The sequence below is a fragment of the Bos indicus genome, chromosome 17, assembly GCF_029378745.1.
Source record: "Bos indicus isolate NIAB-ARS_2022 breed Sahiwal x Tharparkar chromosome 17, NIAB-ARS_B.indTharparkar_mat_pri_1.0, whole genome shotgun sequence".
Classification (NCBI taxonomy): domain Eukaryota; kingdom Metazoa; phylum Chordata; class Mammalia; order Artiodactyla; family Bovidae; genus Bos; species Bos indicus.
Genome location: NC_091776.1, coordinates 64,023,873 through 64,037,426, shown reverse-complemented (window position 1 = coordinate 64,037,426; position 13,554 = coordinate 64,023,873). Strand labels below are relative to the sequence as shown.

The window sequence follows — 13,554 nt, the reverse complement described above, 5'->3', positions numbered from 1 at the left end:
CCGACCACAGAACTGCTTCCGGGTAGATTGCAGCGGCGCTCCGGAGAAAATCCAGGCAAATTTGCAAAACAAAGCCGTGGGCGGTCTTCGGGCGCCACCTGTTGGCCCTCACTGCGCGTTGCAAGCACCACGGTGGTGCGGGGTCGTTACTTGTTTCACAGTTGTGCGGGATCACCAGTCGTTTGGGAGCTGCTGGTTGATGGCATCTCTCCCTGGGGATTAATTTGGCGTCCCGACAGGGAGCTGGGCCACCAGCATATTGTCATAGGTAGGAGTACGAATTCTGCAATCAGACCCTTGTAACTTCCACTTGTCTCCTCCACTGAAGCTGTGTGGTTCCTACAAATCCCTTAACATCTCTGGGCTTGAATTGCCTCCTCTGCACAGTGGGAACTGCAAAACCCATGCCATGAGGATTAAATAATGAGAGGATGTGTGAGACGATGCTTCTGTTCTCCAAACAAACGTCAACTTTCATTATCGCCGGTTTTTTATTATCTTCTCTACAGATCCGTCACCCACTTGCCACTTGAGGGGCATTTGGGTTGTTTCCAGTTTGGGGAACATCCAGATATAGTACATGAATATATCATGTACAAGCTCTCCTGTGAATATAGATTCTAATTTCACTCAGGTAAATAGGAATGGGATTGCAGGGGCACATGTTAAGTCTATGTGTTAAATGGGCTTCCCAGGTGGCGCTAGATCGTAAAGAACCCGCCTGCCAATGCAGGAGACATAAAAAACGCGGGTTCGATTCCTGGGTGGGGAAGATCCGCTGGCGAAGGAAATGGTAACCCGCTGCAGTATTCTTGGCTGGGAAATCCTAAGCACAGACGAGTGAGTGTATGTGTTACTTTATACAAAATTGCCAAACTGTTTTTCAAAGTGGCTTTTATGTTATTTTTAAAAATAATTTAAAACGGCTGGAGAGAGAAATAAGCAAGGAGAGAATAAGATCATTTGGCGGGGGGGGGAGGCGTGCACCATGTGGAATCCTACTTCCCTGATGAGGGATCGAACCTGTACCCCCTGCAGTGGAAGCACAGAGGCCTAACCACTGGACCACCAGCGAAGTCCCTAAATAAAATTATTTTGGATGAAGCTATAAATAGTGTCAGGCTAGAAAGTGGGGCAGGGGAAGACCCTTCAGAGGACGCGTGTCGAGTAGAGACTTAAAAGTTTTCCAGGCAGGGGGACAGCGCCCGCAAGGTGTAAAGACCGCAGGAGGGACAAACTGGGGATGTTCCGTGACTGTTTCTTTTAAACCATTAAAATAAAAAATTGAAGTATAGTTAATTTGAATGCTAATTTCACTCCCATAGCAACCCTATGGGGCGGGACTTTAAGTTCTTTTTACTAGCTGAAAGGTGGAGGGACTTGCCCAAGGCTGAGAATAGTGAATAAAAGAATCAAAACCTAAGCGAACAGACCTAAGGGATTCCGCCCTTTTCAAACACAATTAGAAGCCCTACTAGGCCCCAGGGTTCTCTCTTCGCAGCCCCTCCCACACATGCGCGTTGGGGCCTCCACCGCCCCCCGCCCAGAATCCCATTTGGAGCATGCGCGGGCCGCTTGGCGCCAACTGTTGCCCACCTCGGCTGGCGCCAAACTTGCGGGACCCCGGGCGGCGCGCGTTGGCTTCTTCCTCGGCTTCGGGATGATCGGCCAGAAGACGCTCTACTCCTTCTTCTCCCCGAACCCCGCCAGGAAGCGAAGTGCCTGCAGCCCCGAGCCGGCCGACCCGGGGACCCGGGGCGTGGCGGCCGTAGCTCAGAGCGGGGATGTGGCGGTGAGGAGCGGTTGGGGGTGGGGGGACCTCTCGTGGGGCCAGGGTTCAGGGAGGCCGAAAGGGTGAGGAGGGTGAGGAGGGCGGCGGACCCCGCGAGAGGAACCCGGACCGAGGGGGTTGCGGGAATGTGCAGCTGACTGGGTGAACGGGGGCCGCCTCCACGTGTTCAAAACAGCCGCCTTAGCGCCCCATCGGCGGCCATGCTGAGGGGCCAGCCAATGGGGGCGAGCCTCGGGGCCCACACAGCCAATCAGAGGCGAGGGGGTCGGCCCGCCCTCCAATCAGAGGAGGGAAGGGGTGGGCCCCGGCAGGGAAGGTTTTTGCCGCGAAAAGACAGCGTGGGGACGCCAGTGGCGGGGCCCGAGGGGGCGGGGCGTCGGCGTCCCGAGCCCCATTCCCAGCCAACCCCTCGCGAGGCGCCGCGAGTCTTCCTAGCAAACCCTTCTGCTCCCGCGTTGTTGTGGTACCAAACTCGGAAATGGGGGCCGCGGCCTGCTAGTGCCTGACCGGGATCAGCCCTGGGTCCCCGGGGCTAAAAACCTCCACGAATGGGGGTCCTTTGCCCCGGGCCGTTGGGTTGGGGGCGGAAGCTGCGGGTGTCCGGGAGAGGCCCGCTGCAGCTGCTGAGCCGCCTCTGCGGGGACTACCTACAGGCCAGCCCCGCCAAGAAGCCCCGGGTCGGACCGGAGGAGCCCGGCACGCCGCCCTCTTCGCCGCTGAGCCCGGAGCAGTTGATCCGCATCCAGAGGAACAAGGCGGCCGCGCTGCTCAGACTCGCGGCGCGTAACGTGCCGGTGGGTTTTGGTGAGAGTTGGAAGAAGCACCTCAGCGGGGAGTTCGGGAAGCCATACTTCATAAAGGTAAACTTGGAGGCTGCGGGCATCTTGTGCATAGAGCGGGCCAAGCCCACGGTTGTACGACATTGCTTTCGTGGTTCCTCCTTTCCCTCCTTCGACGTTCTTTTCATGCTCAGGGGGTAAAATACAGTCAAGGTGTTTTCAATCTGCAGTTTAAGGTTTTTAAAAGGCTGTGAGATATCATAGCTTCTTTTAAAAGTTTTTTAAAATAATTAAAAAATTTTAAGTCACTCCTATTTTGATATTTTAAATTTTATTTTTATTTATTTTTGACAGCGCTGGGTTTTAATTTTTTTTTTTTTTTAATTGGAGTGTGGTTGCTCTACGATGTTGTGATAACTATCACGGCTTCTACTAACCCGTTTAGTTACTTAGTCTGCTCTCAAGGAAAGAGTGGCGAAGTAAAACCACGAACTCCACAGACTAAAATCTGGGTTTAAAAAAAAAAAAGAGGGCGCGGTTTGCACCCGCGGGAAATCAGGGCCACAGAGCCAATCAGCTTGGACCCAGCCCAAAGAAAGCCCGAGGGAATTGAAAGGTCGGTGGGGTGCGGAGACTGTTTCGGATTTTCCCAGCAGAATTTGGGTATAAGACTTGGAAAAGGTTTAGGTAATAGTTCTTCCAATTGAAACTTTCTTATTGAATTCTTAGGCTTTCCTGTGAGAATTTGGTTTGTAAACCTAGTTTATCTTTCCATCAGCTTATGGGATTTGTTGCAGAAGAAAGAAAACATTACACTGTTTACCCTCCCCCTCACCAAGTCTTCACATGGACCCAAATGTGTGACATAAGAGATGTAAGTACAAGTTGTGGATGAATTTTACTAAAATTACTAAAACGGGAGTAGGATTCAAATGGCATTTCTTAATTAGGGGCAGTGGCGTTAAACCACTATTCATAATTTAGAAATAACACTGAAATTGTGAGGTTTGGCAGGCTGTCTTTGTGCCATTTATGCAACAAAAAAAGAGAAGTTTGTGCATATGTGCATGTGCTATGACTTCTGTTTTTTTATTTTTAATTCTGAAATGGGCCCCATGCCCATGTGAGGTATTATTGTGGTGGTGGGAAAACTGAGGCAGGAAGCAGTTAAGTGTCTTTCAACTGGTTCCCAGCAACTCCACCTTGACTAGTAGCTCAGTGTTCTTTCTGTGTGACCACACTGCCTTATAGCTGACTTCTGGCCTGAATATATCTGTTAAAGACATCTCTCTGCTTCAGTTCGTTGTGTACAATGGCTGCTCATTGGGAGCTCTGGTTGCCTCAGACTCCTGTTCGGAAGCTTGATGGTGCCTTTGCATAGTTCAAGGCAAGTTGACAGCTGAGCCTGAATACAGACACACCTGCTTTCCAGCCTCACCTCCACCTCCCATTCTCCTGGTTTGGAGCTGGACCGGTTGGTGACTCTCGCCTCACTTTTGTCTTTTGAAAACCAACTAGATCCGTCTCTGGCACCTCCCGGAAGGAAGCCTGTCCCCTACTACCTTTGTGATGTGGATTTCCTCTAAACCTTCAGTATCTGCTTGCGCTGGAGGTGTTCTATTTTTTGTTCTCCTTTCTCCTTACTGATTTTATAAGCTGAGAGTGGGAATCCCATGACTTAATAAGTGTCTTAAAGAGAAGCGAAATTGTTGAGGAAGCCATCATGATAAGGTTGCCACTCCTAAAACTTAGCAAACTTCTTAATTTTCATTTTAGAGCAAGTACTTTGAATATATCTCCTTGTTTATAGAGTTTTTAAAAAACCCTTAAGTCCTATTAAATTCAGTGCTGGATTGCTCCTTGTTCGAAATATGTGCTGTTTTGAATATCAGCGAGCAATACTGTAAAGAAAGAATAAGAAAAGAGCATGAAACTTCTGAGAATCAGATGGCCCGGGGGCTTCTTTGCCCGTGAGCGTTTGGAGGGCTGGGATGTTACCTGGCTCTGCCAAGGCCCTTATCTAGGACCAGAATGGGAAAGCTTTGCTGCTGGATGGGTTTCTTCAAGAATATGCCAGGGCCTATGTGGGTACCAACCAGGGGGACAGAGAGGTCCATGAAAGCGGCCGGGTCCAGTCTGGATTCTCGGATAAAGTGTACTTCAGCTGTGGAAGAAGATTTTAAGAAGGAACTTGAGAGAAGTGTGGGTACGAAGAGAGGTGGGTGGGATCCGTCAAAAGGCCTAGTAGTATGTTAACACCGACCTTGACAATGGCCTCAGTTTCCTCTGGGGCCATCCCTTAAGAGGACACAGGCAGACCTCGTTTTATTGCACTTCACAGATAACTGCGGTTTTTATAAATGGAAGTTTTGTTGCAAGCTTTCACTGTCAAATGATGGTTAGCATTTTTTAGCCATAAAGTAATACGATCTATGTTTTTTTTTTTGACCTCATGCAGTTGGACAGTTTGGGAACCAGAACATTTACATGACTTGTTTTATTGCCATATTCACTTAATGAGAAGATCTGGAATCAAACCCACAGTATCTCCTTGGTGTACCTGTCCAGGGGAACAGGCACCTTCATAATGCAGCTGGTGGGGGATGGGAATTTCTTTTAATTCGTCGAAAAGCTATCTGGCATATGTCTGAAAATTTTAAATACACTTATCCTCTGACCAGCAACTCCACTCTTCTGAATCTGTTCCATAGAAATAAAAGCAACAGTGGGACTTTGCTGGCATCCAGTGGTTAGGACTCCTCACTTCCAATACAGAGGGCACAGGTTCCATCCCTGGTCAGGGAACTATTAATAAGATCCGCATGCCACACGGCATGGCCAAAAACAGCAACAGTATGTAAAGATGCATATAGTAGGATGTTTACCTCATTGTCTTTTGTAAGGAAAAAATTGGGAAACCGACTGACTGCCCGTTAATGATTGAGCTCCACTGACTTAAAGGAGGGTCACAACGTATGACACGAGAAACACAGAGACTGTAGAGTGGGGTCCAGCGGCCCCATTAGACGGGTGCTCATAAACAGTTGGGTCAAGATGGGGTGGGAGTGGCCACTTGGTCTGTTTCTAGAGTGGAGCCCAGTGGCCCTCATTAGACGGGTGCTCATAAACAGTTGGGTCAGCATGGGGTGGGAGTGGCCACTTGGTCTGTTTCTGGATGGTCATCCTGTGACAGGGGTGTAACTCCTTTTGTAATTTGAAAAACGAAGGGGATGGAAGCAAAGTTGATCCCCAGTTGTTTCACACATTCGGGTCGGAGAAGGGAAGGGGCGTTGCAGCAGGTGGCTGAGGGAAGGAGAACTTGGTAATGCAAAGCCACAGTGCCAGGTCCCCCTCCTCCCTTCCGGGGACCCTGAGTGGGATCGGGCAGGGGGCTGCCTTTGCCCTCGCAGCGTCCCCTCGTGTAAGTTAGCAGCAGCCAGGTGTCCATTAGCACTGCCGGTGCCGCACTGTTTGATCCTCGCCGTCTGGTGTTCACAGGTGAAGGTCGTCATCTTGGGACAGGATCCATATCACGGACCCAATCAAGCTCATGGGCTCTGCTTCAGTGTTCAGAGACCCGTACCGCCCCCGCCCAGGTAGGCAGGCTGTACTGGGGGCTCCAGTCGTGGCTGCTTTCAGATGCGTGCTTTGCAGGCTACAGGTGCGCCTGTCTGTGGGACCTCCACTCGCCTTTGGAGCGGGGTTTCTCATTCTCGGCACTGCTGACATTTGGGGCTGGGTCTTTGTTGTGCAGGCTGGGACTGCCCTGTAGATACTCAGCAGCACCCCTGGCCAGCAGTACTGCCCCCTACATGAGATGATAAAAAGTGTCTTCAGACATTTCCAGAAGTGCCCCAGAGTGCAGAAATCGCCTCTGGTCAAGAACCCCTGCTTTGGAGGATTTCATGTATTATTTGTAAATATAATAAACTTATTAAAGATATAAACTTTAAAACCATCGCTTGAGGGTGGTGGTAAATCCTGGGCTAATTTGCTGGGTTTTCCAAAGTTCTCTTCCCTGAACACTAGCAGTGACCAAAGTAAAGGGGTTCAGCAGGTGTGTCTGTCAGAAAGAAGGAAGGGCAGCCCCAAGGCTGGCTTTGCAGGCTATAATTTGCATGTGTGCTGGCGGATCCTAAACTTTCACAATGGTACTTAAGATTGTGGGGTTTTTGTTTTTCTTTTGACTTGTTTTCAGTTTGGAAAACATTTATAAAGAGCTGTCTACAGACATAGATGGTTTTGTTCACCCTGGTCATGGAGATTTATCCGGATGGGCCAAACAAGGTAAGCTAACCACTGCTAGATGTGCTTTGGGTGGGTTTCAAGAGTCTTCTCTTTCCTGTCTGGCCGGCTTATATTTTGAAAAGATATCCGTGTGGACCTAGAGAGCTCTGGTCAAATGGCTAAGTTTAAGTCAAGAAATGTGTCTCATCCTACAGCCAGTGTTTCTCATGTTTTATTTGTAATGTGAAAGAGAAATTGGTTCCTTGGCATCCATACTTCACGTTTACCCACTTGGACCATGCAGAAGGCAGCATGGTCCTTTTCTCACGTCAATACATGGCTTGTGTTATGTGTTTAATACCTATCTACGGGACTTTTTCTCTTTCTGAACAAATAAACTATACCCAAGAAAAGGAAAGAACATTTACTCTTTGTTCTCTTGCAGTGAGATTATTGTTTGAGCGAAATGTCTTGGCTTCCTTGCGTTAAATTCTGAGGTTATTTCATGTCACTTAGGATATATATGTATATATATATTTTTTAACAGTTCTTTCCCATGATGGACATAATGTATGATTGCATACTCAGAAGATGTTGAAAGTGTAGAGGTGAAAATAAATCTCGCCCAGAGGCACCTACTGATCCTGCCCTGATGCTACCTGGTTTTGTCATGCACTGAGCTCATTATTGGGTTTTTGGCTGACTCATTTCAGCCTCTTTTTTTTTTAGTTTTATTGATATATAGTTGATTTTACAATGTCGTGTTATTTCTGCTGTATAGCTACATGCTTCCATTATACAGATTCTTTCTCATATTCTTCTTCATTTTGGTTTATCACAGGATACTGATAGAGTGTCCTGTGCTGCACAGGACCGTGTTGCTTGCCCATCATGTGTACAATAGTTTGCTAACCGACTTCCAGTTTATCCCTCCCCTTCGCATCCGCACGTCTCTTCTCTGTTATCTGTGAGCCTGTGTTTGTTTCTTGGACATGGTCGTTTGTGCCGTGTTTTAGGTCCCACATTTCAGCCTCCCTGGAAACCGCTTTTTGGCTGTGTTTTCACAGGTGTTTTGCTGCTCAACGCTGTCCTCACGGTCCGGGCACATCAGGCCAACTCTCATAAAGAGAGAGGTTGGGAGCAGTTCACCGACGCCGTCGTGTCGTGGCTCAATCAGAACGCCCACGGCCTTGTCTTCTTGCTCTGGGGCTCTTATGCTCAGAAGAAGGGCAGTGCCATTGATAGGGTATGTTGTGCGGGGTTTTTGTCTTTTTAATAGTTTAAACCAGGCTAGAGAATTCTAAGAATTTCAGTTATGTGGTCCTAGAAAATCCATTTCTTAAAATGAAGCTTATTTTTCCTTATGACTATGATAGTATTAGGTTTCCCGTCAAAAATTGAAGAGAACTCAGGGACTTTGCTGGCGATCCAGTGGTTAAGACCTGTTGCTCGCAATGCAGGGGGCCTGGGTTCCATCCCTGATTGGGGAACTAAGATCCCACATGTCACATGGTGAGGCCAAAAAATAAAAATCAAGAAGGAAAACTGAACAGACCTTAGATAAAATGATTAGTTGTGTAATGAGAGCAGCTGGCCCACTTCTGCTTAGATGCAGTTGGTAACACTGGCATAAACTTGCCATATACATGGAAAACCACACAGGTCCTCGGGTTCCATTCATGAAACAAACAATGCAGTAAAGGATGAGTCAGGTAAGTCTCTTGCTTTCAGCAAGTTTGAGGGTATATAGAAAACACGAAGAGTCCCAGTTCAGCGCAAATTTAACTTCCCCCGTGAAAACACTGTCAGTGCTCTAGTTGCCAGTTCCTGACACCACTAACTCAGCTCGTCATTCTCTGCCCTCCCCGCATCCTCCCTCAGTTTGTTCCTTCCCTCTCCACTTAACTTACTGAAGCACCCATGCATACCCAGTTACTGTGATGAAAAACCAGAAGTCATCCTAAAAAGTTAAGATCCCATGCTTCCACTGCAGGGGGCCTGGGATTCGAACCCTAGTCAAAACCCCACGTGTGCCTTGACCAAAAAAAACCCACCCAGAAGTTATCCTCCAATCATTTCCCTCATGCCCTTTAACCCAGTCCTAAAACCACCCAATCCTGCCACTCCTCTGGGCTGAGCCCTGGCGTTTCTCTGAGATGCCTGTCACAGACTGCAGGTAAAGCTGGTTTGAAGGAGACTGGAGACTGGTGGTTGTGGGGCTGGGACGGGGGGAGGCATGCAGGCGGGCAGCAAGGAAGGGTGCTTAGCTTGGGCTGCTGGAGGCACTGAATTGGGCAATGAAGCTGGGTGGAGAAATTATAGTGTAGACACTTAAATAAGTGAAGGAGAAATCAAGGCGGCCTGGCAGTGGGTGGTGTGTCAGAGATGTGCAGACATGCTGAAGCCCTGCCTGCTGTCGGAGCAAGTCCAGCACTTCTTAAGCAGCGACTCACCTAATCTTAACAAAGGCTACGTCCAGGGTGAGGCACGGGGGATACACGGACTCCCCTTTGTCACAGGCTCAGGGAGGCGAGGTCACTTGCCCGCTCACTTGTGAGTGGAGCTTCTGACTCTGATCTGAGCATCCCGCTCAGACCTGGGTGGTCCTGCGGGCGAGGGTACCAAGCCAGCCATCGAGTTCAGGTCCAGAGACTGGACTCGCATGTCATTTATCCTCTCCATTTTCTCTGAAGTGGAGTTCCGTCTTAATTTTCTCTGTAAAGGTTCTTCGTGAATGAGCAGGATATTTTCAGATGTTTTTCTTTTGAAGAGGGAATAGTAGGAGTAAAACCCGGCATAAATGAACTGACTGCTCAGTAAGGTCTGCTTGCTTATCTAAGTAACAAAATGTGTATGGGAGTCATTTCCAGTCTGTGTCTTAGGGAGGTTTGTGGTCAGAAGCGCCCTTACTCAGTATATCTGTAATCTGTAGTATTAAATATGGTTTAGTTTGAAAGTAAATAATCACACATGTTCTAGACCTCTCTTCCCCCTTCTCCCACCCCTTCTCGCCTCCCCCTCTCCCCCGCCACAGACACACCAACCATTCACAGCCTTTCTTCTCTCAGCCCCTCCCCACCTGCCCATCTTAGCCTCAGGTCAGCCTCATCTCATCTTGCCCAGAGCGCTCAGACGCCTTCTCCCTGGAAGGCCTTGACTGGGGTCACCAGCTGGGGTCTGGGGGTGGCCTCGGCCTGCCTCTCAGCCTCTGAACTCCAGATCCCTGAACCACCTGGGTTTCTCGTGGGCACCCCACTCCCCTGCCTGCCTTTGTCCAGCACGTGGAGGTCTCTGTGTGCCCAGGCTGGCTGCTGACTTGCCCTTTGGAGTGCACACGGGGACCTGCCCTGCCTGCCGGGCCCTGTGCTGAGTGCCTGGCCTGCATCCCTTCCTGATGCTCTGTGCCCAAGACCCAGCTTTGTCTTTCATGGGATCTTAGCCAAGCTGTCACTGCTGTTACTCCCAGGCCACAGGTGAACAGTGGCCTAGGGACGGTCAGCGACTCTCTGGAGGGTGCCCCACTGCTGAACGGCAGGGCCAGCACCTGGATCCAGGCTGCCCGGCCTCCCCAGCAGCCCCTCCTGGACCGAGCTCCTTGAAAGCAGCCGTGTCTTGAAAGATAGTTATTCGCAGGGTGTCGTGTCAATTGCTTAATCTTGTTTGACTCCCTGTGACCCCATGAACTATAGCCCGCCATGGTCCTCTCCGTGGATTCTCCAGGCAAGGACACTGGAGTGGGTTGCCATTCTACTGCCCTCCTCCAGGGGGTCTTCCCGACCCAGGGATCGACCAGGATCTCCTCCACTCCTGGAGGATTCTTTACCATCTGAGGCAGAAACTACTTGTTGGGTGATTTTTAGTTAAATACAGGAAAGAATTAGGAAGACAACAAAAATGGTCCAGGATCTTCCCAAATTTTAAGGATTCCATTTTTGTGGTGAGATGATTGAAACAGCAGAGGAAGGTACAGGATGGAAAGGAAATGCCTTCTGCTCCTTCCCCTAAAGGAACTACTATAATTAGTGTCTTGGGTCTGCTCCCAACTAGTGTCTGTTCCCCACCCCCAGAAGATTATTATTTTTTTTAATTTAATGCATTTATCCTTTCTTGTCTCTTTCCACTTGTGACAGATTTGGAGGGCTCCTTATATCAGCATGTATAGCTTGACCTTGTTCTGGTAGCTGTGCGGCGTTGCGTTGCAGAACTGTGTCTTCCGCACACGTAGCACCGGGTTGTGGCAGGTTTCACCGGCTAGGAGCCGCGCAGCAGCGCCCCTGCTCGTCCCTGCATCTTTGTGGAGACGCGTGCATCGCTGAGTCCCTCACCAGAGGCGGTCTCAGCAGTGGGACTGCTGGGTCAAGGAGGACACAGGCACCCACACATCCCACACAATGCCCAGCAGAAGGTGGAGAGGGAGGGGTCTTTTGCTTTCTTGGAGCCTCCCCAGGTGGTGGCTCTACCAGCCATTGGAGGATGAACACACGCACAGACCTGTGCGGACGCTGCGAATTTAGAGCTGGCACAGCGCAGAGGCAGAGCTGATGGAAAGGGCGAATGCCAGAGTGGTTTGGTTAAAAACTCCAAATATGCCCCCCCGGTCTCACCACCCGTCTCCCCCTTTTTCAGAAGCGGCACCACGTGCTGCAGACGGCGCACCCCTCGCCGCTGTCGGTGTACAGGGGCTTCTTCGGATGCAGGCATTTCTCTAAAACCAACGAGCTGCTGCAGAAGTCCGGCAAAGAGCCCATCAACTGGAAGGACCTGTGACCTTGTGACCTGGATCCTGGGGGTGACACTGACCCTGGGGATTGGGGTCTCTGAGCAGTTTTCTAGAAGCTGCGAAATAGAAGTATTGGTTGTTTATGAAGTCAAAGTAAGAAGAAAATCTCCCTTGTGATTCTCAAGCCCCCTGCACGAGGGATCATGTTTCAAGTGGAGCAGCCATGAGCCAGGCTGCCTGGGTGTGGCGGCTTTATTCAGCTAGAGATGACCACACCAGCTGTGGCTCAGGCTTCCCGGAAGGGACCTGAGGTCGAGTACTGACTCTTGCCCTTTGTTAGCATCTTCATGGTTAGAGCAGGGAGAGAACCCCTTCTGTTACAGCCAGCTGCTGCTTGTTTTTACCTGATAGGTTAGACTTTAGATTTGGGGATGCTGACTGTTTTTATTTAGAAAGGCCCCCTTTGCCTACCCTGGCATTTCAGTCTGATCTGTGGTCTTTCATGGAGCCCTCAGGAAGACTGAGGATGTTTTGCCAGTTTCCAGAAATTAGGGATCGATTTCCTGCCTGTAGTAGAGGTGAAAATTGCTAAGGAACCATCCTTGGTGTGAACTTTCAGTGGATAGAAGCTGGGAAAAGCAAATTTGGTCTTATTTATACAGTATTTCTTCAGGTGTTTCTAAGGAGTAAGCTATGGAGGTTGAACATGAAGCAGAAAGCGTTTTAAGAGGAAAGAAATGCTTGCTTCCTGGGTACATCCTGAGTTGGAGTTTTTGAGCCACCAGAGACTGCCAATGCTGTTTCTTCATTTAGAGGGGCGGGGGTTGACTGGAATCACTTTAGGATTTTTCTTTTCTGAGACACTGGTGAATTTTGCTTTTTAAAAAGATGCGCGGATATGTATATATACTTTCAATCCTCTTTTTTAGGAGACAGCCTTTATTAGGCGTGCACCTGCATCCAGATGGCACGGTTTTGCTGTAAGCTGGGTTTAAAGGGTTAACCCAGCTGCGTTTACAGCTGCCTGAGTTTGGTAATAAAAGACTGTGAAGTTTCACTTGTGCCGAGTTCTCCTGGGCCTGGGTGGATGCCCTTGGGCTACTCTTGACCCGGGGTCACCATGACAACCATTGTGGGCAGGAAGGGCCACACTTGGCTGTGCTTCCTCCTTCCTCCCACCCCTGCCCCCGCTCCACTGCCTGGCAGCCCTGGGCCCCCTTCCGACCCCGAGTAGCACCCTGGGTGCTGTGGAGCGTGGGCGGGGGTTAGATGGGGGTGGGATCTGCTGGGACCCTCAGGGAACCTCTTCGGGCTGGAAAAAATATTTTTCCCGCTCTTGATGTTGAGAAAGCAGCCATGGGTCACCAGGCATTTGAAGCATGTGCGAGTCAGAGGTCAAGATGGCAAATGCGGCAGATGGGCTGGAGACAGTTGGGGCAGACAGGTTACTCTAGAAGGAGACATCAGAAACTGCTAACATTGATCCCTGTGGGGAAGCAACCTGGGTAGTTGAAGGACAGGAGGGAAGCAGATTTCCCACTGAACTTCCTTTTAAACCTGTAAAACTATTTTAAACTCTGTTGTCATTTACCTTTCACCCGGCTCCCTCTCATGTTTGTATCTTACTGAGCCACAGTACAAGGATCAAAACCAGGAATCAAAACGGCACAGGGGCTTCCCTGGTGGTTCAGTGGTAAAGAGTCTGCTTGCCCGTGGAGGAAGCGCGGGTTTGATCCTTGGTCCCAGAAGGTTCCACGTGCTGAGTAGCAACTAAGCCTAGGAGCCGCAACTGCTGATCCCAGGAACCCTAGAGCCTATGCCCTGCAACAGAGAAGCCCAAGCATCGAGTGGCCCCTGCTTGCCACACCTAGGGAAGAGCCCACACAGCATCGAGGACCCAGTGCAGCCAAAAAGACTTTAAAGTGCAGTTATATTAAAAAGCTTCGTACAATGCTCCCTACTAAATACGAGCTTTATTCAAATTTCTCATTTTCCCAGTAATGTCTTTTCTATATCAGGATCCAGGATGCCACATT

The 13,554-nt window shown here is 49.6% G+C and overlaps 1 protein-coding gene across 1 annotated transcript; it reads left to right on the top strand.

The window, feature by feature from the left end:
* The first annotated feature begins 1,599 nt into the window (after positions 1 to 1,599).
* On the top strand, positions 1,600 to 12,575 carry UNG (uracil DNA glycosylase). Its single transcript, XM_019977876.2, has 7 exons — positions 1,600 to 1,792; positions 2,446 to 2,652; positions 3,350 to 3,445; positions 6,070 to 6,167; positions 6,770 to 6,858; positions 7,866 to 8,044; positions 11,425 to 12,575. The coding sequence occupies exons 1-7, from the start codon at positions 1,661 to 1,663 to the stop codon at positions 11,563 to 11,565; spliced, it is 942 nt and encodes a 313-aa protein (XP_019833435.2). The 5' UTR covers positions 1,600 to 1,660; the 3' UTR covers positions 11,566 to 12,575.
* The last annotated feature ends 979 nt before the right edge of the window (positions 12,576 to 13,554 follow it).